General features: G+C 42.6%; 1 protein-coding gene across 4 annotated transcripts in view; it reads right to left on the bottom strand.

Annotated features, from left to right (window-relative positions):
• Positions 1-26,230, bottom strand: part of ctnna1 (catenin (cadherin-associated protein), alpha 1) — a 72,177-nt gene that overhangs the window by 5,726 nt on the left and 40,221 nt on the right. For all 4 annotated transcript variants that reach the window (XM_063876164.1, XM_063876166.1, XM_063876165.1 and 1 more), the window contains exons 10-16: positions 25,910-26,002; positions 24,255-24,411; positions 22,924-23,124; positions 20,107-20,258; positions 16,370-16,480; positions 13,652-13,833; positions 8,760-8,865 (exon numbers count right to left, since the gene is read on the bottom strand). In XM_063876164.1, coding sequence (XP_063732234.1) covers positions 8,760-8,865; positions 13,652-13,833; positions 16,370-16,480; positions 20,107-20,258; positions 22,924-23,124; positions 24,255-24,411; positions 25,910-26,002 — 1,002 coding nt within the window. The remainder of the gene's footprint in view (positions 1-8,759; positions 8,866-13,651; positions 13,834-16,369; positions 16,481-20,106; positions 20,259-22,923; positions 23,125-24,254; positions 24,412-25,909; positions 26,003-26,230) is intronic.

Genomic DNA, 26,230 nt, shown 5'->3' with positions numbered 1-26,230 from the left:
GTTTTGGGTAATGCAAATAGGAGCACTGCGTGTGATTAAGCTGTGCGCTGTTCACAAGCCCATACCTGCGCTGTGCTACAAACCAGCCGTCTCAGTAGGTGACTGAAGGCACACAGAAAGCCTTTTTATTCCTCTGCTTTATCCTCAACGGCATGAATAATTAATAGTGCAAATAATAAATGGGGCATATAATGTGGGTGTATTTGTTCAACTTATATGTTAATGCATATGCAGGTTGTGCTAACACCATAACCGTGCAGTCATGTTGAAAATCACATCCATCCCCGCTATTCAAACAATTCATTTCCGTTTCACAAAACAGAATTTGCTCTGGTGTGAAAAAGTGAAGGATCATCGCTCTTGTTCCCGGTGAGTGATGCTCTCCTCTAATAGTGACTTCCACCATTAGAGCCCATCATTGTAATTTTTCTCGCGTCGTCTCCGGGTGCTGCTGGAAGTGTTCCTCAGGCCTGATGATATAGCCCCTGTGCTGTGTGGCCTGTTATGGCCCGGGACAGCTAACCTTGCTTGGTCAGCTACTATTGAGAGATGGCACAGCAGGGAGAGAGGCACCAGAGACTTCCACAAAAGATTCAGAATATCTTTTAAACTAATAGGAAAGGTGAGTCACCGTCTTTCAGAAGCAGACAGCAGTAAAAAAAGGTAGAAATGTCAGCGTTTCTTGTTGTGCTCGCCTTTTCACTGCTGGCTTTTAGTGCCTGCTCAGAAAAGTAAAAACATCAAAGTCAAGTCAAAGGGTAGCTCTTTATTATTCTTCTTTGCTAATTGAATGTCTTAAGCTCCATATTCATGATGGTTTTACTTCCTAGCTGTGTGTGGGAAGCGCTTGTTTTATTTAGCATTTCTTGGCATTTAAGCTATTGCTTAAGAGCATTGTTTTTCCTCACTGCCGACTAAGGACCACTTACCAAATATATGACAAACTCCCCAAAGGAACAAAAGAATACAACTGCTGCTCTGTTGCTGCTACTAAAAGCAGCCGTATTACAAATAGCAGTCAATTAAAATGACCAAAAGTCAAGATTATTTAAAAAAGATGTGTAATAATTTCTAAAATATCAACAGGTTTATCAAATGAATATTTCTGCTGCCACTCGTATTTGTTGGCCTTTCAAAAGCAACATTTTCACTGTAGTGAATAAAAGCAACCAAACTAACTGCCAACTTGTATGATAGTGAATGTAAATTAAAGTTGGTTTTGATACTGAAACAACATGTCTGCTACTCCCTTCTAGGCTTAAGAAGAGAAACGCTGCATTTGAACTTTAAAGTAATACCCATTGTATTTTATCAGATGCACTCACAGACCACTAAGGTTATTTTCAAAAGTCTGCTCTAGAGAACACCACTGACTGATCCAAAAACATATTTCTCACTTACAGACAACCCGATAGAATAAAAGGAAATGAGGCAATACCAATGACGGGGCAGGATGTTGAACAAAAGGATTTCACTGTGCTGCGTGCTGGGTAATGTGCATGATATAAATGATGATCAGGAAGGTCAGGTCCCATCATTGGAAATGCCATGCAGTTCCGCTGAATTCTATTAAACAGAGGCAGAGCCACTGTGCTGCTGATGCTGCCCGGACTGACCTTTCAGGACGATCACCCACAGGAAATGCCAATTTCCAATATTTACTCACAAGGCAGCATCCTAATGTGCCGCTGCCGGCGACCTGTTGGTTGGTGCTCCGGGCGGTAAACACAGAGGCATGTTCTAATAAGTTTGGTTTTTCAGTCAGTCCCCGTCAGGAGAGAGCTGATACACCCACCACTCTCAGTTCCCAGAGAAGGGGTTGAGTGTTTCTGCTTAGTGTTTACATTCAAGGCCTGTTGCTTTATCCTCTAGATCTTGGCCTGGTTATCGGGGAGCCAACAGGCAGTACAGCTTAGCAGCTAAAAGTATATGGTTTCCTTTTCACAAGTCTACCAATAACTATGCCTCCACCGTATAAATCCCCCCCATATCATAACTAAGTGACAGCCCAATTAGTTTCCTGGCAAAGTTAAAAGAAAGCCTCCAACAGAAACAGAAACAGTTTCACTGTGTCCTGCTGCTGCTGGGTATTTTTATAGCTTGAAGGGATGCCAAACCCTTAGACCAGGCAGCCCGATGTTGCTTTACTGCTCTGACATACTGAACATCTACCGGGGGAAAGGGTAAAACAGACGCGTGTGAGCATGTGTGTGCGGTACAGGGTTGTGGATAATCTACAGTGCCTGAGAAGAGACCTTTAGGTCAAGGAGCCACAGGGAACCTTTATTTGCCATTACACCTCTAGACTGCCACAGGGGCTGCCGGGACGCAGAGATATACGCACACATGTTACAGTGTGCCGAGCGCCACTGGTCAAAATACTGTGAGAAGAATAAAAGGAGAAGTTTCAGGAGATACAGAAAACCGAGCACTACGAAGAGCATGTTGTTCCTTGTGGCAGAATGAAGTAGAGGATGGGCATTGCAGGGATAGGAAACGCTTTCAACCTTTAATCCCGCCACACTTCAAAATGAACACACTATAAAATAAGAACATTTTTATAACAGAATACAAAATGTGAAAGAGTTTTACTGCTGGATCAAACTTTGAACTTCCCTCTCAGACCTCTGAAGAAGTTGACTGTGCTGCTGTGTTTTGTTTTGTGTGCAGCCTAATTAATGGGCATTGCAGTTAATGTGCTGTACATTAGATTGTCTCTGTCTGGAGCTGATTATGTTACCGATGATGGCTAAATATAAATCTGCCATGGTTTACCAATATCAATCAAGATCAATTTCAGCAGAATGTTGACGGCCAGACCTCCTCTCTCTGCACTGCATCTGCTAAGAAGATGCGCCATATTTCCGTGGGGCCAATTCAATCACAGCGGCACTCGGGAATGCTAATGTGACACTGAAGCAGACAGAGTCTGGGTCTGACAGGAGAAAATCAAGCTGGGGGCACGCCAAAAAGACCGACTTTAGAGGTAACCAGAGGGACCAATTAAATGTTCCTCATCATTTTTTAATGGTCAGACTGCACCTGTCAGTCAGGCGGTTCACTGTTGTACTTGTAAGCAAAACTTATAACATAACACAGCTGCTACCGAATGACTAAGTGCTAACAGGCATGCTAAAACATTTATACATTCATTCAGACTTTTATTTGGCCTGACCCTTGACTGCTTTTTGGCTCAATGGATTCCCGACTGCTTCACAGCCTCAGATATGCTGCTGCAGGTTGACTAAAAGGCGGTACCAAACAATGAATTCAACAGTTATATAATATCTTGCCTGACCAAATCATATCCATACGACCACACTGATAAGAACTTCATGTTGGACCTTCAGGATTGACATACATCACTGAAATATTGAATATCGTTGGTAAATGCCTCTCAGATTGATCAATCAGGAGTTGATACACTTTCTCAAACAGCCAACAAGGTGGGCTTCCCTGAGTCGGGCTGAACTACAGTTGCTGGAGGGCTGACCCTTGAACTGCTGAGCTGAGAATTTGTAGGCTATCGGGGTGATTTTGCTCCTCCACTGCAGTAGGTAATTTACAGCCCTGTCTGCCGTAGAGCGTCTAGGGCCAGAGCCGGGATTAGACTGAGACCAGCAACAGAGCCCATGGATCACCATAAATCTCTACTGATTGAATGCAAATTGGAAAAGTACACTATGTATGTCAGTATACATCATGAGAAGAAAGCTTGCACAACAAACACACACAGCAAGCACATGCCCATTCTCTAAATATGCAAGCCTTATTTTATGTGCATGTGTTTGTATGTGTGCATGCAAGTGTTTATGTGGTGAGCAGGCAAGCAGCAGAAATTTATGGGCTAACATAGTGGCTAACACATTTGCATTATAAATCTCAATTACATAGCATTATTTGTTTACCAGCTTGCTCAGATGGAATTCTCATAAGGTGCCCTGCAGAGGAGGGTCATAAATTCTTAATAAACTGCAGTGCAGACCTTTGAACGGCACTGACCTAAATCCTGCAGCTCATCTCTGCACTACACTCATTTCTTTAAACTTTAATAAGGCTCTATTACACATATTAAACTGTTTTTCAGAAACCCCAAACCACACCATGTCCACCTAAACCTCCCAGTTGAACACAATCTGCCTGTAAGAGACACGTCATGACACGGTCTTGCGCAGAAAATGTGTGTTGAGATGCTGTGCTATCAGTCTGGGACCATCTGCCGATGAGTTTTATATGAGGAGTAAACCCTCACAGGCCCTCCAGGCAGAGGCACAGAACACAAGCGATTAATATGCCTAGGTTAATGAGCAGTCCCTGCATTGCCTTTGCTGCTCCGACTGTCAGTGTGTGCAGCTCGGTGCTGATTCCCTTAACTACTGCTGCTGGAGTAGACCATCCCAACATGCAATGGCTTTGCTGTAAGAGGGCCTGTGGCAGATCCTGCTTTGTTTGAGATATAGCCCTTAATATAAACTGCCTGGGTAAATAAATACATTCTTTAAAAAACTGCCACCTGGCAATTAACCTGCTAATTAAAAGGCGAAGCACTCTTAATGGATGCATTTCTCAGGAGGGATGTTCCGTTCTCAACACAAACACTTCCCCCCGCTTTCTTCCTCTCCTATCTCTCCATCATTCTTCTCCCCGCCCAATGTCCATCCCTACGAGCCGTGGCTGATGTGTTTCGGGTGAGTGTTGCCTGCTCTGCTGAGAGCGAAGGCTAACAGGGACAGCTGGATGGGTTTAGAGGCTGGAGGGGTCCTCTCTCCTGGCAAAGACTTCTGTTCCAACAGCCAAAGCTCTTTATTTATTCCTTCTTTGAGTGCTTCAAAAACCCCAAATAGTGTACACAAAAACAACACACACGATGAGAACAAGATAAAGAAACGACCTACAAATAGTTTAGAGAATCGAGGAATAAAAAAAATGTTGCACAAATCCAACACATTCATCCATACACTACACGCTTGTGGAGAGGCAGGCCCGTCAACAGACGTATTCCTGTGTACACACACACACACACACACACACCTGCACAGTTGCCCATCTGTTTTCTTTAGGGGATAACAGTGTTTTCATTAAAGTGAATAAGCATCTTCAAAAGAGGCAGTGAGGCATAAAAAAAGTCACTTTCCAGAACGGCTTATTCCCTGTTCAGATTATTCAGATGCAATTAGGTCAGAACAGATAAGAGTTTTACTTTGTGATCGACGTACTCCTGTAATATTAAAGATCCGGGGTCACCATAAAGAAAATGTCAGACGTGCCGGGCTCTTGGAGGCCAGCAGCTCGTTGTGTAGGACTATGAGAGCGTGAGATATACAGTGGGGCAAAAAGGTATTTAGTCAGCCACCAATTGTGCAAGTTCTCCCATTTAAAAAGATGAGAGGCCTGTAATTTTTATCATAGGTATACCTCAACTATGAGAGACAGAATGAGAATCCAGGAAATCACATTGTAGGATTTTTAATGAACTAATTGGTAAATTCCTCGGTAAAATAAGTATTTGGTCACCTACAAACAAGCAAGATTTCTGGCTCTCACAGACCTGTAACTTCTTCTTTAAGAGGCTCCTCTGTCCTCCACTCGTTACCTGTATTAATGGCACCTTTTTGAACTCGTTATCAGTATAAAAGACACCTGTCCACAACCTCAAACAGTCATACTCCAAACTCCACTATGGCCAAGACCAAAGAGCTGTCAAAGGAGACCAGAGACAACATTGTAGACCTGCACCAGGCTGGGAAAACTGAATCTGCAATAGGTAAGCAGCTTGGTGTGAAGAAATCAACTGTGGGAGCAATTATTAGAACATGGAAGACATACAAGACCACTGCTAATCTCCCTCGATCTGGGGCTCCACGCAAGATCTCACCCCGTGGGGTCAAAATGATCACAAGAACGGTGAGCAAAAATCCCAGAACCACACGGGGGGACCTAGTGAATGACCTGCAGAGAGCTGGGACCAAAGTAACAGAGGCTACCATCAGTAGCACACTGAGCGCCGCCAGGGACTTAAATCCTGCAGTTCCAGACGTGTCCCCCTGCTTAAGCCAGTACATGTCCAGGCCCGTCTGAAGTTTGCTAGAGGGCATTTGGATGATCCAGAAGAGGATTGGGAGAATGTCATATGGTCAGATGAAACCAAAATAGAACTTTTTGGTAAAAACTCAACTCGTCTTGTTTGGAGGAGAAAGAATGCAGAGTTGCATCCAAAGAACACCATACCTACTGTGAAGCATGGGGGTGGAAACATCATGCTTTGGGGCTGTTTTTCTGCAAAGGGACCAGGACGACTGATCCGTGGAAAGGAAAGAATGAATGGGGCCATGTATCGTGAGATTTTGAGTGAAAACCTCCTTCCATCAGCAAGGGCACTGAAGATGAAGCATGGCTGGGTCTTTCAGCATGACAATGATCCCAAACACACCGCCAGGGCAACGAAGGAGTGGCTTCGTAAGAAGCATTTCAAGGTCCTGGAGTGGCCTAGCCAGTCTCCAGATCTCAACCCCATAGAAAATCTTTGGAGGGAGTTGAAAGTCCGTGTTGCCCAGTGACAGCCCCAAAACATCACTGCTTTAGAGGAGATCTGCATGGAGGAATGGGCCAAAATACCAGCAACAGTGTGTGAAAACCTTGTGAAGACTTACAGAAAACGTTTGACCTCTGTCATTGCCAACAAAGGGTATATAACAAAGTATTGAGATGAACTTTTGTTATTGACCAAATACTTATTTTCCACAATCATTTGAAAGAAATTCTTTAAAAATCAGACAATGTGATTTCCTGGATTTCTTTTCTCATTCTGTCTCATAGTTGAGTGTACCTATGATAAAAATTACAGGCCTCTCTCATCTTTTTAAATGGGAGAACTTGCACAATTGGTGGCTGACTAAATACTTTTTTGCCCCACTGTAAATGCAGATGTTTCCATGACGTGTTGGCATGATTTAACCCCCTGATCATATATCAGGCTCGAGACATCCCAAACATTGCTTTTCAATGTGATAATTGTGGAATAAATGTTTTAGAACCATGGAGTGTTTTTTTTGGTGACCCAGCAGCCACCACACCTCTGCTCATCACAAAAACACCCGGTAGGAAAGAAGCTATGATGTAAAACTACATCATCTACGAATCAATTATTGATCAGGCAAACCTGGACTGTGTGGAGACACATTTAATTACGCTGCTAAATGGGTTCAAACAGATTTGCTAATGACCAAAGCATAGCATTAAAACCCATGTGTTGGAGCCCTGAAACACTAGACTTGCTCGAGACAAAGACTGTTCATGCCATTTCAACGTTTTGCCAACATATCAGCGGGAATACAAGGCCGCCAGCGTTATCAAAACTGGAATCCTACAGCAAACATCTAAAGCCAGTGTGTGCTTTTCTGAGCTACTGTGTGTTCTCGGATAAAAATGGAAGAAACCCACAGCTGCTACATCTAAACCACAGAAGAAACCAAAGTCTTCAGGAGGGGAGACCTCAATCTGACAGCCATGTCTTCTGGCAAACATCACAACTTAACTCTTCCATGATTCAACACTAAAATGTATACATATTGCACACACGGAGGCCATAATTCTCTGACTAAGAGATGGCAAATGAATAAGTTGGGGGGGATAAATCATGTACAGTGTCTCCCTGAGGAGAGGTACAGTGCGAGTATTTAAGTGAAATATGAGGCCATGGATAATTGAATGTGTGTTTCCCAATGTCAAGGCCCATAGTCACTAGGGGAAGGGAGAGATGTGGAGAGACGGTGGAATCGGGAATTGGGGAGTGGGAGATGGGAGAATGAGAGAGAAGGGGGAGTGTTTGATCCTGACAGAAATTGGCTGATGGGATGGGGGGGGTTTGTGCCTCATGAATAACATACATCATGACAGTTGTTAACATCTTAAGGGCCCTGCTGTGTGAGAATGAGACTTGGATTTGCTCCTAAACGAGCAGAAGAGGAAACATTGTGAGGGAGAGCACAGGGCAAAACAAAACTTTCAGCACCAAGGTTTTGTTTTTTTACAGCCCTTTAAGTATTGAGCACAAACATTTCCCTCCTATTCTGAGTCTTTAAATGTGACTTACACGCAGCGCTGTTAAGGACAACATTTAGAGACCAAAAGGAAGCCGTGTCAAGATGCAATCAGTATGAAGGCCTTGCTTTTTTAAACCCTGCGTGAGCAGAGCCGCACGCAACAATGGCCGTTCCCACAGCAACACAGCAGCGCAGAGCCACTGCTGCATTTGTGTAATGAAAATCTGGTGTACCATAGTCAGAACATTTATGACTTAGTAGATAATGAATGTAACTTTGGGGTCAATTAGTGACTATCACATTGATGAGAGACACTTCTTATTGTTGCAGGTTGTGCTGAAAGGAGGAGGATCAGGACACAATTTACCGTCTAACAGCAATTACACATCTGTCTGACACTGAGCACATTCATGGCCATAAATGCTGGAGAACAAATATAATATGATGCAGGAAGAGATTTCAAGAAGAAAATCACTTTGTAGCGGCTGACTTCTCATCATTTATGCCTCTTTAATGTCGCAGTGGTCATGACATTAGCATTATGTCATCCACACAAATGAGTACTTTTCTTCATCTGTGCCATGTGTTGCCGCACTTGTTGCTAATTTATCATGGCAGTGTCAACGTAGCACAATTCCAATTATATATTGGGAGTCCCTAGCACAAAGGTGTAGTGTGTATGAAACCCTTTGAGACGGAGGTTCATTAGCGACTTACATTGTCAGCGATGGTGCGGCCAAGCTTGTCCATTCGTGATCCTGCCTCGGCAATTTTCTTGGCAGCACTGATGACATCAGACGTATTCTTCAGTGGACCTTTCCCCCTGGGGAGGAAAATAAAAAGTGGAAAGATCAGGCAACGTTTCTGATCTCATGCAATATGAAGGAGCAGCATCTCAGATATGAAGCGGATGTTTGTTTTTGGAAGGATTTCATTCAATTTAACTTCTTCAGTCAGAGGCAAGATGATAGAGAAGCATGATTTATGGGAATAGCTCAGGGAATCATTACAGAAATGAAACACACAGACACACAAGCATATTGTTCAGTCAGACATGAGCACGTTTTATAACCTGTTAAATGTAGAGGGGGCCGCCTTCACTCTCAGGGCCGTCCTCAGAAACTGGGACCCTGGAGCTGTGCTGTTACACTCTTTTGGAGCACAATCACCCCACTATCAAAATCACGTGTTATACACATTTTATCTCCCATTATTTCAGCATATGATTGATATAATACATTGGTAACATACTTTTCAGAAACAGGCAGGACTATTTGTCGTTAATATTTCCATAATTTGTGAAGAAAGCCTGATTCCTGGGCCCATCATGTTGTAAAGCTAACCAGTGGCATATGCTTTCTATCTCAGTGGAGAGGTGCAGTTCACTCTGCTCCTTCTACCTTCTATTAAAGCAGCTTCAATAAAGGATAAGACGTAAACCCGGCTGCTTTCAGTGTGGTCTGTCGTGATGTCTGCTGGAGGAGGATTGTTGGTTGCCCTCTAAACCGCTGCACACTGCAGCTCATCATTCGTACGGGTATTTTTGTCCAAGAAGGGACCCAAGATGGAGAGCCAAAGAATAAAAGGAGATAATTGAAAGTAGACGGATGAGATTACAATTCCATTTAAAGGCTGGTCATTGTGGTAATGTTAAACATCCATCGCTGACCATTCTGGAGCCAAGCAAAGCCCGTCCCAACACAGGTCAGTCTGGCCCTGACCTGACCCACTGTTAAGCTTGTCAGCCATTTGCGAGGGTTTTTCTGTCCCCACAAGGGACTCTGGGACACAGTTGGCGAGAGGTACAAATTGGATTCAAAGCTGCTCTCTCTAGGCTAAAAAAATGAGCAATCCAACCCAGAACAGATGGAATTGTGTGTACTGTTCTCTCCTTCCTCTCCCCTCCCCTCTCCTGCACTCCCTCTGCTGCTCTGCTGTAAAGCAAGTCAGGGTCCAAGTGGAAGAGGCCACGCATCAGAGCGCAGGCTGGAAGCTCTCCGGGGACCAGTCGACCCTGGAGACAGAGCTAGAGGCATTGTGATGCGTTTCTGGGTAAAGAGTCAGCATGAGTGTGTTTAATAGAGTGCTGCTAGTATAGTGTTTGACATGATAGAAACACTTCACATTACAATGCAGGAACACAGCAACACTGATTTCTCCCCAACCACTTGTTCCCTTCCTAAAAATATCCATTGCTTTAGCCCAGAGATATTAAGTGGCAGCTGCTCATTTTCTTCACCTTCTCTCGCTCTGTAGGTCGCCATGTCGCAATAGGGAAGAGCACAAAGAGGCAACGGATAGAGACAAAAAGTGTCCTGACAGGAAGGAACCCTTGTGGCGTTTTCGTAGTGGATTTGTACACGGAGAAGAAACAGGGGGGGAATTCAGTTTCTGGTGACAGCTGCAGGCCTCCAAATGGGTGTAAGCCACATCGGGACGAGCACTTTGCAGCATAGAACGCTCAAAGACAGGTGGCTACCAAATATGTTGCCTGTTTCCAAGCCACACATGCCTTATTCATGAGTGCCTCCACACAGCCATAAGGGATGCAGAGAGGATGACAGTGTCTCTCACTCTGGGCAGATTTGTCAGGAGAGAGGTCCGGAACAATTACCGCACACAGCATTAACCTTGGCAGGGCTTTGTGCCAGCTCAAGGTAAGGGAGCAATCATTTTTGGGCCGTGGCTGAATTAGCCAGCGACTGACCTCCTGTGTGCTACTGCCGAGAGTCGAGGCATATTGTTAAGATGTATATTCATCCCGACAGATATTCGTTTGTTCCAGACAATAAAACTTGGATATATACAGACTTAAATCCAAAGTCTCAGGGCAGCAAATAAGTCACAATACCAAATTGTGGTATAGGCCCATAAACAAGACAACTCTGCACTATTAGCGACAAATGAACACAAGCCATTCCCTTTGCTTTGTTTTAAAAGCTCTATTTCTAATGGCCAAAAGCTGAGCATTTATTATGTAATGTACTAATTAATACTGATCGCTAAGGTTGTAGACATTAAAGCTTGACCCAAAATACTCTCAACTCAGAATTTGGCAACCCCGGATAACAACTCATTTAAAGAACAAATAAAGTAACTTATGATGTGCCATGGTAGAAATGTTTAATTCAAATACAATTCCAGATGCGATACTGGATTGTATGTGAACATCAAACCACACAATGAGGCTGCTGGGCTCCAGTTGGAACATCCCATAGTTGAAGTTGCTAGGTGACGGTAGCATAGGCTAGCCGTGGTGGATTTCTAAATGTACTGATATTTGACTTTCAGACGGCGTTCCAAATGAAAAACATCTGTTCTTTCAAGAAGATTTAGGGTGGTGGTTGGATTTTTCTAAATCCTAGATGAAATGTGTAGGAGATAAGAGGCTTGGATATTTTTAGGATTTAAAATCCAGTCAGCGTCCAAAGAAATGCCTCGTCAGCCGACCGACATGAAGCAGTAGTGCTCTGGTTTTGCTTCTTGTACTGTGAAGTAGTACTCAAATAACACTTCTGTTGAGCGCAGCTGGCTTATGAACAAGTTATGGGTTAGTGTTCAGGGTTTCTGCTTTAAGGGTTTAGCAAAAAGACGCACGATTAGCACCAACAGATTCGATATGTATATGCAGCTAGAATCGGACCACAAAGAGTTGAGAATCTTTGTTGTATTCTCAAAAATGTTTTACCAGCATAGCTTGGTGTTTTGGAATGGTCCTCCAGACCTGATGTTGAACTACATCTGGATTTTTGCAACATGTTGCACAGAGACTGAGCCATAAGGCCTGGAATGGTGCACATGTAGAAAATGTTTTCCAGTAAGCGCAGTATGAAGAAAGCATCAATAGGCTTTATCCTGATTGAGGATATTTTTCATTTGAATGCCTTTGGTCTGCCTCTGTAAAACAGAGGGAGAAGCAGCCTTTATGTTGATATAAAGGTGTCACCTCAATCAATAACCTTTTAAAATATATACACACAGCTGACGCCATCTAATAAAGAAACATGGCTGGCACTCTGAGATGGAAGCAGCATGATTTGCATGCGTGTCTACAGTGGCAGCATTTATTTTTTCTTGGTCCTTGGGATGAATAGGCAGCAAATAAAAAATTGCAGGGTTCTGTGTGACCTCAGTCGGATCACTAACTGTGGTACCATTTGAAACTCGGCTTCAGTTTCCACGTATTGTATGTCTTTGGCCGAGGAGACGGGATCTTTGAGCCATTCAAAGGGCGAAGATAGAGAGGCAGCATTTCCCCGTCATTACGGATGTGACTCAGAGAGGCACAAAATGTACTCATGAGTAATTCACTGGAATTTAAAAAAGGCACAGTCATACAAATACAGTCAGGGGCAAACACAGTCAAAATGTTTCCTCACAGCCTCCACATAAACTCCCGCACTGTGTGAGCTAGACCATCATGTAGAGTTAAGAGACGCTGGCCAAGGCTCATCAGAAAGTCTTAATAGAACCTAGGGATGAATTCTGATGTGATGTATACATTTACACAATTATATAACTACTACATGTTAATTATAAGTTTATAAAATAAATCCCATCCTGTTTATAATCATATCAGTTCTTTCTTGTTGTGATTTGAGGGTTTTACTGACTATTCTTGAAGAAAACATTTTACCAGATGAGAACAAATTCCATAAATGTTGTCTGAGCAAGAGTAGTGATTCATTTGGGAGTTAAACATCGCCCCTAATCTTCCGTTTTTATTTTGCTGGTGTCTCCATGCTTTCATTTATATTTGGACCCTTGATGTGATGTTGATTAAGATCAAATACATTTCATCTCTCTCAAGGAGTTGGTTAAACTAGATTTACCAAACAAACTGTTTTTCTGCTAAATCAATATTTCTGAAATATGTAACGTTTGAAAGTTTCTAGCAAACGCTCTGCTTGTACCCGCTGATTCCAAACAACCTTATTAGTTTCTTTTTAGTAGAGGCAGAGAAAATCTATTTAGTGCAAAGATGTTTCATGCATTCTGGGAAAAGTAGAGATTTCTAAGGTGTTTTTGTCTTTACTTATTCCTCTACTATGTGTATCGTTTCAAAACACCACTGAAAAGGTGACTGTGGCTACCCTATAGCAGCTCTGCAGAGGGAGACTGTCCATTTAAGATTTACAGCGCACACCAGCTTTATTCGTGTACCAGAGAGAGGGAGATTTGATGCACTGCTTATGGTTGTGCATATTAAGATTAGGGGACGAAGGGAAAATAATCAAGAAAAGAAAAGTCTACCTACAGTGCTGCTTAGGGAGAATGAAGAGCGTTGATGCATGAACAGTGGAGTTAAACTGGGTGCATTAATATTGAGATATGGGCGAATGTTGGGGAAACAAATGTAGGCTTACAGGGTGATTGTATTTGGCTTAACTTAAACATGTATTCTGTCTTGGAGGCATTCTGCTCGAATTGCAGTACTATTGGAATATTAATGTGAGGACTGTGGGGTGACATATGTAAAAGAATGTGCAGCCATAACACAAACCATTCATTCTGGAAGATCTACAATTAAAAAAAAAACAGGCCATCAGTTGCCAGGAGAGGAAAGACAAGGCCCTGTGTGTGAGCCAGGCTTGTTTGTCCGCACTCACCTGGTGAAGTCTGTCATCTCCATCATGATCATGCACATCTGCTTCGCCAACACAATGATGTCGTTTCCGCTGTCGTCCCACTTGGACACCTCGGCGTCCAGCTTGCTCTTCTCTTCCTGAAAGCTAGCCACCTGTTCGGCAATAATCGCCTTCTGCTCCTGGGGCAACTGGGCCATGATAGCCTGGAGGACGAATTATGGGAAGCGGAGAGGGTTAGCATACTCACATACTGTTAGGGAGGCCATTGCTGTCTACAGGGCATTTTGTTCTACATCCTCTCCTACGGTTTCCATGGATGCACACGTGTTTTCTTGCCAGGGAAGAGCATGGTGCTGTGACACTATGGAGTACTACTGTTCTTACATTTTTACACTTGCTTAAAGATCTCCTATTATGCTATATTAGAACAATATATTGTAGGGCCATATCTATACAAAACATGTCTGTGAAGTGTTTTGCTCAAAATACCAAACAGATCACCCATTGTAGCATGCCTCATATCGCTTTAAATTTGAGCTGAGCTGAAGCCGGCCACGCCCCTTTAGAGCATGCAGCTCTCTCTCCTCTCTAAAGAGAAGTTTCTACCGGGAGATACTCAGACACGTCGCGCACCGTTTGCGGGACGTTGCCAGGAGTTCAGTTCAATGTAAAGCCAGCACACATTTCAAATATGACGTCATATCGGCAGAAAATCTGCATCAGCTCGTTTGTACCCCTGTTTTTAGATACGTGGGTAAGAAGGAAAAGAAAGAGGGCTGTATTTTCTGACACTTTGTGTGTCTCCTTACACACCGGGGACACATTTATGTATGAAAGACATCAAAAAGTGCATTTTGCATAATAGGGGACCTTTAAATCAGTGTAGAGGCAAGTGAAATGATTATGCAGTTGCCCAATAGAAGTAGCTAAATAGAAGTAAATAGGATATTTATCTATCTTGCTCTGTGAAGATTCGGCATATTGTTCCCATATAACGGAGTAGATCGACAGCTTGGTGAAATTGTGATAATCCTTCATTGTCTTTGTAAATGCAGAATTAATAGCTTAGCTGTTAAATTGGGCTGCATATAATGTAATTGGTGCACAAGAAGAAAGGGTAGCGTGCCTGTTGTTTTTGCATGTTTGCATCTTCAGACAAAAAAATGACCTCTTAAATTGCCGTGTCTTTTCTGTAAATAAATGTCACCTCCGGTGCTCTCAACAGACATTTCCCTGATTGGCCCAGGTTAAGTGGGGATTCTTTCTGGGTTCAAAGCGAGGTTCACAGCCACTAAGTAATATTACGTGACAGCTTCTGGAAAAATATACATCTATTGAACTGCCCCTGCTGGCCACAGAAGAAGATCAATATAAGGGCATTTGTTTAGCAGTACTTAATATCATGTGCAAATGTGTTTAGCGCCATTTCTATCAATCCTCCTGGGCTTTATGGTTAAAGGGCAGTTTCCAAACAGACAATCAGGCATTCAATGAATGAGCTGGTGAGGCCGAAGTGGGCAGACACTTAAGAGCAGGAAATCGAATATCATCGCGTGAGCGTTCATTCCATTACTGGTAAATGGGAGTCTCTCTCTAGAGTCACCTAAGCTTATATAAAGCTGTTCAGGGCAGAGCAGAGATGAAAAGCCCACACCTAACAAAACATCCGGACAAGCTTTGGAGAACAAAACAAACAGAATGGAAATGTATTGAGGGATCGCTACACCTTTAGGGAATTTGGAGATTAATTCATTGCTCTTTATTTTGTAAACACTTTATTTCCCCTGCTTTTATAAAGAGGGCAAACAATAACAGAGTATTTATTGTTATCAGGTAGGCTGCGGATACATGCAACCTCAACATTCAACCAGCAACAGAAAATGACTGGTTCCAAGGACAACAAGACGTGGATCTTTTCAAGTCTTGATTTTACTCCAGTGAGTTGTGGGTAGCAAATGTTTTCCACACAACAAAAGAGGTGGTGGTAAACAAGAGTTGTACGAGGAAAAACTTTGATTATGGTGGCGCAAAGCCAACTGTGCGGAATTAACAGCAAGTAGGGGGGTGGAGTGTTCTAGAGAAAAAAAGTGGCTCTGAAAGCGCTCCATGCGGGTTCAATCACAAGGACCCTAAATAAACCGTTACACATTTTTCTAAATGTGTAAAATTGTTTTCTGAATCTACAGCCTTGTGATAAATTGTTCCTGTGATTATAGTATTCTGAACAATGTTTTAAAATACCAAGCGAGGCATTACATATTGCCCCTTGATCTCTGTCAAACAAGCTGCATTTATTTACTACAGTATTTATCCATCTTCAAGAATAACTACATTTACAGATCATGTTTGGAAAATATATTACACTTTCAGATATAAAGGTGTGTAAAAAATTAAGTGACCACTTCAGCATTATCATTTTCTCTTGCTTTATTATTTATAGATATGTCTTTGACTTAAATGATTTGTTTGTATTGTATTCTATAAACTACTGACAATTGTTCTGTGTTGGAATCCAACAAACACTGGAATGGCTGCCATTCATGTAGAGATAAAGATTTAAGTAACATTTGGAGTGGTCTATTAATTTTTTCCTGAGCTGTATAGGTGTTTTTTTTTTTCATGCACATATAGTAGGATCTAATCAGGAATTATTGATGCTATTTGAAAGGGTAAGAGTCAAGGGGCAGGTGATGAGACTAAGAAATGTCTGTTAACACCACAAGAAGTGCTACAGCTTACCCGTGCACTCTGGCCGGCAATCAGCTGGTCATCCTCTGTCTGCGTGCTGGTCCTGCTGCGAGCATCAAAGTCTTCAGTCTCAAAGTCAGAGTCGTCCAGCTCCTCCGGAGTCTGTAATGGATCAACAGAGAGAGGAGAGGGGGGGGGGGGCAAAGCAGAAGAGAAGAAACAAGAGGGAAAGGTCAGTTGAAGCAGATCATTGTTAGAGGAGAACATAAAAAAATATTGGCACACTACAGCCTTTTGAGCACTATCAAATAACCGACCTGGTTACTACCTAAGAGAAATGCCTCCACGCTGCAGCGCGGGCCGCATCAAATAAATGTATTCCTCCCATAGCTCGCAACGAGAAGCTCTAAATGAATTTGTAAATCAAGTGTGATGTGCAGCATGCGCATTTTGAGAGGGAGAATGAAGGTGCAAGCTGGTATGAAACATATTGGGGGCAAAATACTAGTGAGTCCCATCTGCCGCTACTCTCTGTGGAGAGGCGTGTGAGGCGTGAGCCATGTTCTCTAAGAGTGTTGCTACTTCATCTCTGAACCGTCACCTCTGCCCCAGCTTTGAAAGCAAAACAAGCCACCAGCAAGCTTTCCCCCATAAATATTAATATTCAAAGGGATTTCTATCGCGACAGGTCACGCTTGAGGCAAAATACAATGCTGATTGACAGGAGAACGTATTTGGTGGTGATACGGGCCCAGGGAAGATGATGTGGACAGATAAAGGTGCATTATCACGCCTGTGCCGCTACTTGTGCTTATCCAGCTGTCTCAATGCCTCCCTTCTGTAATGGAGTTGGAGCCCCCACGTCTAAAAATAGCTAAAGGTCTCTGAACAACCTTACACTGCTTTATGAAAAGTAGAGATGCTCTTGTTCTCAGGGGAATGGGGGTATGGGTTTCGGATACAAAGCTGTAACTGTGACTCATAGGCATCTCTTTCAACCCAGACAATGCTGCTCAGTGGGGCGCAGACATCACCTGCTGCGACCCGAGCCAGATAACCTGTGAATGTGGGAGGCTCAGGCACCATAGCTCAAAGTGAGCACCCGATGGGACACTACTGGAGAGATCTGACAACAATAGGCTGCCGTTTTAATTAAACGGGGTTATGAAAAGGTAGCACTGCTGGTGAAGCAAATTAAATCATACTATTTTTCATGTTGTGGCAAAACACCAATCAATATTTAATTTTGGAATGTTCAGACCCTCCAGTGTCGGCCTGCAAGCTGAAATATTCATTTCCACCTGTTTCAGAATTGAAATAGAGAAGAGGAGAAATGTTCTGAAGCTTTGTGACAGCCCTTGAAAGCAGGCTCTGGTATTTCTATGGTATCTGCTTGCTGATGTACATGTGAGCGGGACACTTCAACAGTGAAAATGTCTATTATAATTCTTTTTGAGACACTCTTCTGGTTGCTTCTGTGAGAGGAGCAGTTTCTTTTTGAGGACAGAGCCAGAAAATTCACCTTAGGCTGTGACGTACTGCACAAATCATAAGGTAGCGACAGCTGCCCCCCCCCCCGCGCATCTCGCTGTCAGCGGCTCCCTGACTTTGAGACAGTTTGATGTCTGGGAGGCATATTCTCTGATGTTGCTGTAGGTGGGGAGAGAGCTCGGTCCGCCTGTCACACATCCAAGGGACGGCCAACATAGGCTGCCTGCGCGACACTTACAGAGGTTAAAGACGTGTCCATCTTAAGTAGCCCCAACCACACAACTGTCTGCTCTGATTTAAGAGTGGGCCACTGTGCCGCGCGTGCATGTGAGCTTTATAGAAAACCGGCTGGAGAGAGTGTTTGGACATGCCCTCTACAGAAGTTGCCTTGTAATGCTAAACTCAGCTGATTTGTGACATTTCATATAAAGATTTATCATATTTCAGAGTGAAACATGCCTAGTTCTATCTATAAACTGTGCCACAGAGGGAGTGCAGCTGATAAAGGGTTCTTCTTGAGAGGAATCCTGGTCTTCGCTACACTTGTCTAACTTCATTACAAACTACAGCAGGTAAGAGGTAGTGTAAGTGCATGACTATCCAGACGATCATCTGAGGCCCTTCCTGCTGAATAAACACCACCAAATCTGGGATAATTACCTCACACACACCTGATCGAGAAACCTTAGCAAACCCCATGGGGAACTGCATTAAGATAGTGGCTTGAGTTGGAGTTGAGTCTCTTCACTATCTCTTGCTCAGCAAAGAATGCCAGAATTTATCTGACGGATTAATTCTAAGTAAGCACGACTTTTTGGAAATCCTCTGAGATTTTAAGCACACATGCACAGCCTGCACTCGCACACATACACAGACCTACCCACCAGGTTGTGTTGAGCCTGCCCCACAGGCCCAATGTTAACAGCTTAATCAATCTGGATAACAAGAGAGGGGCCGGGGCAGAGGGAAATTGAATGTAGTTCTCTGCCTTGCAGTCCGACTCAAGAATGCTAATTAAAAGCTCCATCTTAAATCAAGTGCTTATTATAATGCAAATACAGCATAATGGCCCTCCTCGCTTTTGGTTGTGTCTGTCTGAGGAGCATTATTCATGGGTGCCCAAGCACCGTTTTGAGCACCATTGTCAACAGAAAATGTGCCGTCAAGACTAATGATTCCAATTCAAAAGATTAAAGTGTTGAAAATAATGGAAGATGGTATAATACAACCAAGCAGCACATTGTGTTTCACCGAAGTCAATACCTAATTAGGTGCTGCGACACATTAGATGCAGTTAAAACAAATCCACTTACTTTTCAACATATACCGGATCTAAATTGTATTGTATTGAGGAGTCAAACTAGTTATACTATAAAGCTTTAAGAACTATCCACTTATTTTTATAACTGGAGTGGGTTTTGTTGTGAGCTCATTGTCAGTCAATTAGGTACCCAACTACCATCTGTCTCAGTTATAGTTCTCCTCAAGCAGAGGCCATTAACCCGCAGACAACTAAGGCTGTCGCTGCTCTAGATTGCAAGACTGGTCAATTAGGTCTGCTCTTGCATGAGACAAGTTAATCAGTGGCTTCCTGGACTGCACGCACATACAGTTCCTCTCATACCATTACAAGGAGCATCTGGCACACACAACTATGTGTATGTATATTTATATCCATGTGTAATAGCAGAGCTCGTTCATTTTTATTTCAGTCTGTTCTATCCAGTACTCATGTTTAATGATGTTTGTACACGCTTTCATATTTATTTGGAATATGTATTATTATTTTTAATTTAACTTATTCTATTATACGCTTACTATATGTATTTATATCTATGAATAGGAGCAGGGCTCACTTATTTCTAATTGTGTTCTTTCTTACCAATATTTATGTTTAATGATGTTTGTACATGCTGTTTTTATTAAATAGTGTGCATCACTCTTTTTAATGTAGCTTATTCTATTAGATATTAATGTTCCTTAATGTTGGCACCGTGATTTAATTACATTTTCTCGTTTTTGTCACTATACAAACAATCCTGAATATTTTTTTATCATTGAATGAGCGTTGTTGATTCAACTTTTACACATGTGGTTTTCAAGCTTCCTAAAGTAAAAGCAGATTGCTCTGTACGGGTGATAAGGTGGAGCAGTATTTATCTACTTCTGACAGTTTCCACTCTCCATCTTCTAGTGAAGAAACGGTTCTTACTCGCTGTATCCAGAGTTTAAACACTACAGGGGGAAGATGACCAAAATAAATCTTAAACCCATGGAAAACAAACAGAGCGACTTACTCTGATCATGAGCACAGCCTTGCGGATGTCGCGGATGCCATCATAAACCAGACGGGACGCGTCGATGAACTCGTTCTCGTCCACAGGTAGAGTGGAGTTTGCACTCAAGGCCTCCACTGCAGATTCCACTTGCTCTGTGAACCGCGGCATAACTGCCGAAGGTGACACGAAGGTCGGGGGGGAAGAAGGGAAAGAAAACAATATTGATGAAGATTCGCTCCAAAAGAAGAGAGAGAAGGAAGATATATTACAAAATAAAGTATAGCCTTAAACAACAAACAGACATCTCAGGAGGGAGGGCATGTGTTAAACTACAAGAATATATAAAAAACAACAAAAAACAAAGAGCTAAGTATGGTCAAGACCAACTGTCCAGCCACCCCCTCAAAAACAAAACCCCAGAGTCAATGTCTCAACACACCTCAACACTGAGGTGAGAATGTATTAAAGCAGCGTGCCTCTGCTCAGCTTATTTACTATTCCATGCTCAACACAATCCTCCTGAGATCGCAGGTTATCAAAACTACCTGACAAACAATTAACACCATCCTAGAGAGGAAATATTATTTGATATTATATATGATCGCTTTAAAAGAAAATCAATGCAAGGCTCTGCTGTGTCTTAGTGTGCCAGGGAAGATAGTGGCCTTGAAAAGATTAATTAAAAAGGGTTTTGTTGGGTGACTTACTTACTGCCTTCTTGCTTTGTATGGGAACAAAAGGCTCAAGGGAATAGATCCTGATTTTGCAGAACAGAGTTTTAAGGACAATCACTCTGAAAGCCCTCCCAGTAGGATTGTACTTTGCCCCATTGACGATATATTAACAGCTCCTAAGGGCTCCCTATAACATGCATTCATAGTATTTCAGATTCAGAATTTGGGATTCGGCTGGGAGTTCATGGGAGAAGCATGGACGTCAGAGTGCAGATGGGGAGGCAGAGAGCAGCAGGATTTGTGCTTCAGAACGTTTATAACCTGAAGGCTTCTGTGTAATATTATATTAAAATGAAAATTGAAAATCTGCTCGTACCGCGATGGTGAAGTCAAAGCGATCGCTTCCCCCACCAGTGATGATTTTAAATGATTCCACATTCAAAGAAAAAACGTAGCAACGAAGGGTTGTCATACTTGTCAAATGTTAAGGTAATGAACTCCAGGGCTTTTTCTTTCTTTTCTCTCAGTGGCACAATGCTATTACCAAATACATCCCATATTATTCAACACTAGCCAACATAACGTTTGTCAAATAGATGCCCTGCATTTTTCCATTGCAATCATTACTTTGTATTCAGTTGTTAGGACAAAGGCTGCAGATTTTATTTTATTTTTTTATCAACATCATTAGCTTTTTGGAAGCAGGAATAAATACGAACATTTTCAAATGAAAGGAAAAATGCATTCAAACTCACTTACTGATGCAAGTCCACTCTTGAAACTTTGCCGGAAGTATACCTATGAAAACTTTAAATTCAGTCCTGGTACCATGCACAAATACCTGCCTTTATTTGTCACACGGTTGTCAGTTCATGTCAGAGCAGAAATTTGACATTAAATAGCGAGTCTGAACCTGAATTCCATCACTTTATTTTGGAGTCGACATGAGGGAGGAATCTGACAAAAAGTCTCACGACAGCCAGTGTCTCCAACATATAAAAATCCACATTCAGCTGCAGCCTGAATCTGCTGATTTTAATAGGCCCAGCCTTAAGAGCAGATCTGACACCCGACAAATTGTTCTGCCGTCTTGTTAGCTCGCTCGTGATGGAAGCTAACACCACTCACACACTGGCTGATGATGAAAAAGAACAGGATATGGAAGAAACAACTTCTACAATACAACTTTAGATAATCGAGGAATCTGACAGCCGAACAGAGCCGGCTTTGTAAATCAGTAGTGTCAATTGAGTGAGAGCTGGCTGGATCTGACAATGCAGCAAAATAATAAACACGGGAAGGGCTGAAAACTGTGCTCAACTCAAAAGAGAAAATTCAACTTTCCAAGGGAATTCTGGAGGGTTTTCAATAATGTTACTTTTCTTTAGATGCCAGTAACATTCAAAGACAGCATTCACAGAAGAGACAAAAAGCTCTGAGAGAAAACACTTAGAGAAATAACAGAGAGGAAATATCAGGGTTTTGTTTCTAACAGTATCAGGCGTGAAGTGGGCAGTCATCACGTGGGAATAGGGTTCAGATGATTAGCGGTCAGCATTTAGCTAAACTCAAAGAAGGTTGGTATGTTCTACTTACTGACGAGGTAAGGACACTTAAGATACGGGTACGAATGGTTAACCCTCGTTCTAGTCAGACTGGTATCCCTGGAGCGGCCATTGTATTCTTGTTCTCTGAATGTCGTTCCATGAGTACAGCACCTCCCTTTTGAATGCATCCTTCAGCCTTCCCTTTAGCCACAGCCAGTCTCCACCATAAGTCCACATTTTTACTGATATTTCGTATCATAGCAACCACATCGTATCAGCAGATAATACTCTGTGCCTCCAAAGCGCTCCGACTGGCCGTTTCACAGAACGCCTGAGGTTTGAATCTGGGACACATGCTTGTTCCCGTCTATATCACCCTTCAGGTAGCTCTCAGTACAAGCCATTTTATTTCAGGGGTCAGCAACCTTATGAGACTAAAGAAACATGCTGCAAAAATATAAAACCTAGAGAAGTACATCCTGGTGTATCGAAGTGAAAGACGACCTATTAATCATATAATTACTCCTGATTTGATCCTGAAGTTTGTGAAAGCAGTGTTTTGGCAGAAATATGCAGAACTAGTTCTTCATGACATAATTCAGTTTCAGCGGTACCTGTGTTAGTGAGGAGCTTGGTGGCCTCCAGGACCTTCTCGGTGTAGATTCCAGGTTCATAGTTATCCATTTCGGAAGTGACCACGTGGACGACTCTGGCAGCGCGGCCGCGGATAGCCCCAGCAGTGCGATCCAAACCATCCACATCTTTCTCCTGCAGAGCGATGACACACTTATTCACGTCCTCCAGGATGTGGTTCTCTGGGGACATGGAACAACGTTGTACTTAGCAGCGTATATGCTTTGTATTACTCAAACACTTTAATACAAACATGACATTCAGCCGGCAAATACACAAATGAGGTTAACTTGAAATGCTATTTCCTCTCTCAAGACTCAATTCAGTTTCAAAGGCTTCGTTGTCATATGCAGAATAGCTACAGTGTGGTTGAGGCAATGAAGAGCTACTCCAACAATGCAACATAGCATACAGCCACGGAGAAAACCAAGAGACCACTGCAGCATTATCAGTTTCTCTTGTTTTATTATTCATAGGTACGTCTTTGAGTTCAATTAAAATGTTTTTTCTTCATTGTATTCTATAAACTACTGACAATTGTTTTCTGTGTTGGAATTCAACAGACACTGGAATGGCTGCCATACATGCAGAGAAAGATTTAAGAAAAATATGGAGTGGTCTCTTGATTTTTTCCAGAGCTGTATATAGGGCAGAAAACAATAAGACAATAAAAAAAAAACAACCACCACACAATTAAAATAGTGCATAATTAGTAGAAAGACTTGCTTTAATGAAGAATAAAACATGTGAGGAATGAACCACATTGCCAGGAAACCCTCAGCCTTCATTCAGTTTGCACGGTCACCAAATTAAGAGGGCCACATTAAGCTCAGGTACAGGATGGGCCGGGCGGAAGACAAATTCTTTGACTGCTTATTAATGGGGCTGAGCCTGTAAAATGCAAATGTCCACTGCGTAAATTACAGTGCGTCCTTGGCTGGAGGTGACAGAAGTCACTCTGCTTAATGCTTAACGAGAACTCTTTAAGGGTATGCCCGACAAACCATTTGTGTGCTTTAACATACGTGACAGGATGTCAATTTCAGACGTAGTGCTGCTGATGCTTCAGTGCTTCCTCTGTACAGCCCAATCAGCCTCTGTATGCACAGCTCTCATCAGAAACGAGTAATACATGCATACTATTAACCTCCTCTTAAGAATGGTCTAAAGTGCTTTGTGCAGATCCATCTTGAAACGGACTGGAAAGCACTGTCAACAAATCAACAGTGTCTGCTTTCACATCATCGCTGATCATTCAAAGACGGTACGATAGTGGATTCTGCTCCTACGGGGGCATAGGAGAACCACTCACCTGACACACAGAGGAAGTCATCGATGGATGTGATGTCATCGACAGCATCGGTGAGGACGCGGACCTGCTTCTCCCACTGCTCCTTGAACAGATCCATATTGTCCTGGGCCACCTTACTGTTGGGCTTGGCAGCGAGGGCTAACGCTGCATTAATCACCTGTAATCACCCAATTACAGCCATTAAAGCTCCATTACAGCATAGCCCTCAGCCACAACATTAGCATAGGTTGATTGCATGAAGCCCCCCCACTCTGCCACCCGAATGTTGGGACTGCAGCATGAAGCCAAGTCATTCCTGGGAGTGATTAGAGACGCTGAGGGTTTTGAACGATTGAATGAAATAAACTAATAGCTGCTAGCTTTGGGGGAAGAAACATCTGTGGATATCAAAGCTCGGGATGAATGGGACTCATTAGATGATATTAAAAAAGGAGCAGTGGCAGCACAGTGGAGAGCTGGCAGGGGCTCAGATGAGAGACTGCTAGTTAAAATGGTAAGGGGTTTGAAAAGATGGGCTTAATAGTTGACAAATGGAGCAGACTTGAGGTATTGATTGTCTTTTAGAAAGCCAAAATGTTTTTTACATCCCTCTGTGGGAGATTAAAAGTTTGGATTGGAGCTGCAAAGTCAATGATTGGTTAAATACGGAGTTAATTGGAAACTTTTTGATGATACATTAATCGGTATCTTTCTTTTTTTTAAAGTAAAAATTCTTTGATTTCAGATTCAGAAATGTGAATATAGTTCCATCTTAGCAAAGTGAATGGCTTGGAGTAGTGGAACATGCATGGAACGGTGACAGACAACAAACAATTATTGGAGAAAATAACTGAAAGGTGTACAGACAGTGAAAATAACCACTACTTGCAGCCCTGGTCTTATTACTGCACTGCTTTCCAAAGCGTGTTGAGCCATGTAGACAGAGCACCCTGACCTGTACAGTCCGTATGAATATAAATGTAAACTATATTGATATCTGTTATGTTCCCATTTGTGTCGAGTACCTCTCCATATCCGGGGATGCAAATGTCTAGTTCTCCTGCACAGAGACGTGGAATTCAATGCCAGGTAGCAATTACATTTGCCATGGTGGTATGATCCAACTAACAACACGAACCAGGTGGGAAACCAGCGAGGGATCGTGTCTTTGCCGCTGCACTAGCAGGTCGTCGTCATAACCTCTCACTATGCCATTTTTTAATGTGGCAGGTTTGTGACTATTTTCCATATTTTATTGTATGTAATCATTGTTTAATGAATACACTGTGGGCAGTAGGACAACACCCACACACATTTCTCTCCATCACCTTTCGAGCACAAATGCAGGATCCCAACACTGAAAGAAATTAGACTGCGTTGTATTTATAACACCCAGATTCAAAAGATTGCCAAGAAAACTAGGCCGATTGTTTTAAATAATATTGGTTTTAGCTGGTTATGAAACACTTAAGCATTTAAGCAGGCCTGAACATTTGGAGTCTTTAAAAAATATAAGAGCTGCAATTTGAATGATAGTTTCTAATTACTGACTCCACTACCTGTGTAAACGAATACAATAGATTGTCAGCTCTTTGTGCTTTTATTAAAAAGACAATGTGAGCAGGTGCACAATCAATGAGCGTGGCGTAAATTGTGGGCAAAAACAGATACGGTACCTGTGGGCAGAGAGCTTCCAGTTGAGAAGCTGCCATGCGGACCAGCTTCACTCCCTCTTCATTGTTGGAGATGGAGCATGCCAGGTTGGCCACCTAAAGCAAAAAAAAGACACACACACACACACACACACACACACACACACACACACACGTTAGCCACACACAGGGAGTCTGACAGTCTTATTTTGAGAAATAAAGAGAGTATAATTAAACTTGGAGAGGAATCCCAAACCCAGGCTACCATAATGAATGTATCTATCAGAAATGGAGCAGCAACGCAATCAATCCCTGTGGAATACGAACCCACTGCTGAGGATTCAT

This window comes from Eleginops maclovinus, chromosome 23 (assembly GCF_036324505.1).
Source record: "Eleginops maclovinus isolate JMC-PN-2008 ecotype Puerto Natales chromosome 23, JC_Emac_rtc_rv5, whole genome shotgun sequence".
In the NCBI taxonomy this organism is placed as follows: domain Eukaryota; kingdom Metazoa; phylum Chordata; class Actinopteri; order Perciformes; family Eleginopidae; genus Eleginops; species Eleginops maclovinus.
Note: the sequence above shows the minus strand (reverse complement) of the source record. Positions and strands in the feature narration are given on the sequence as shown.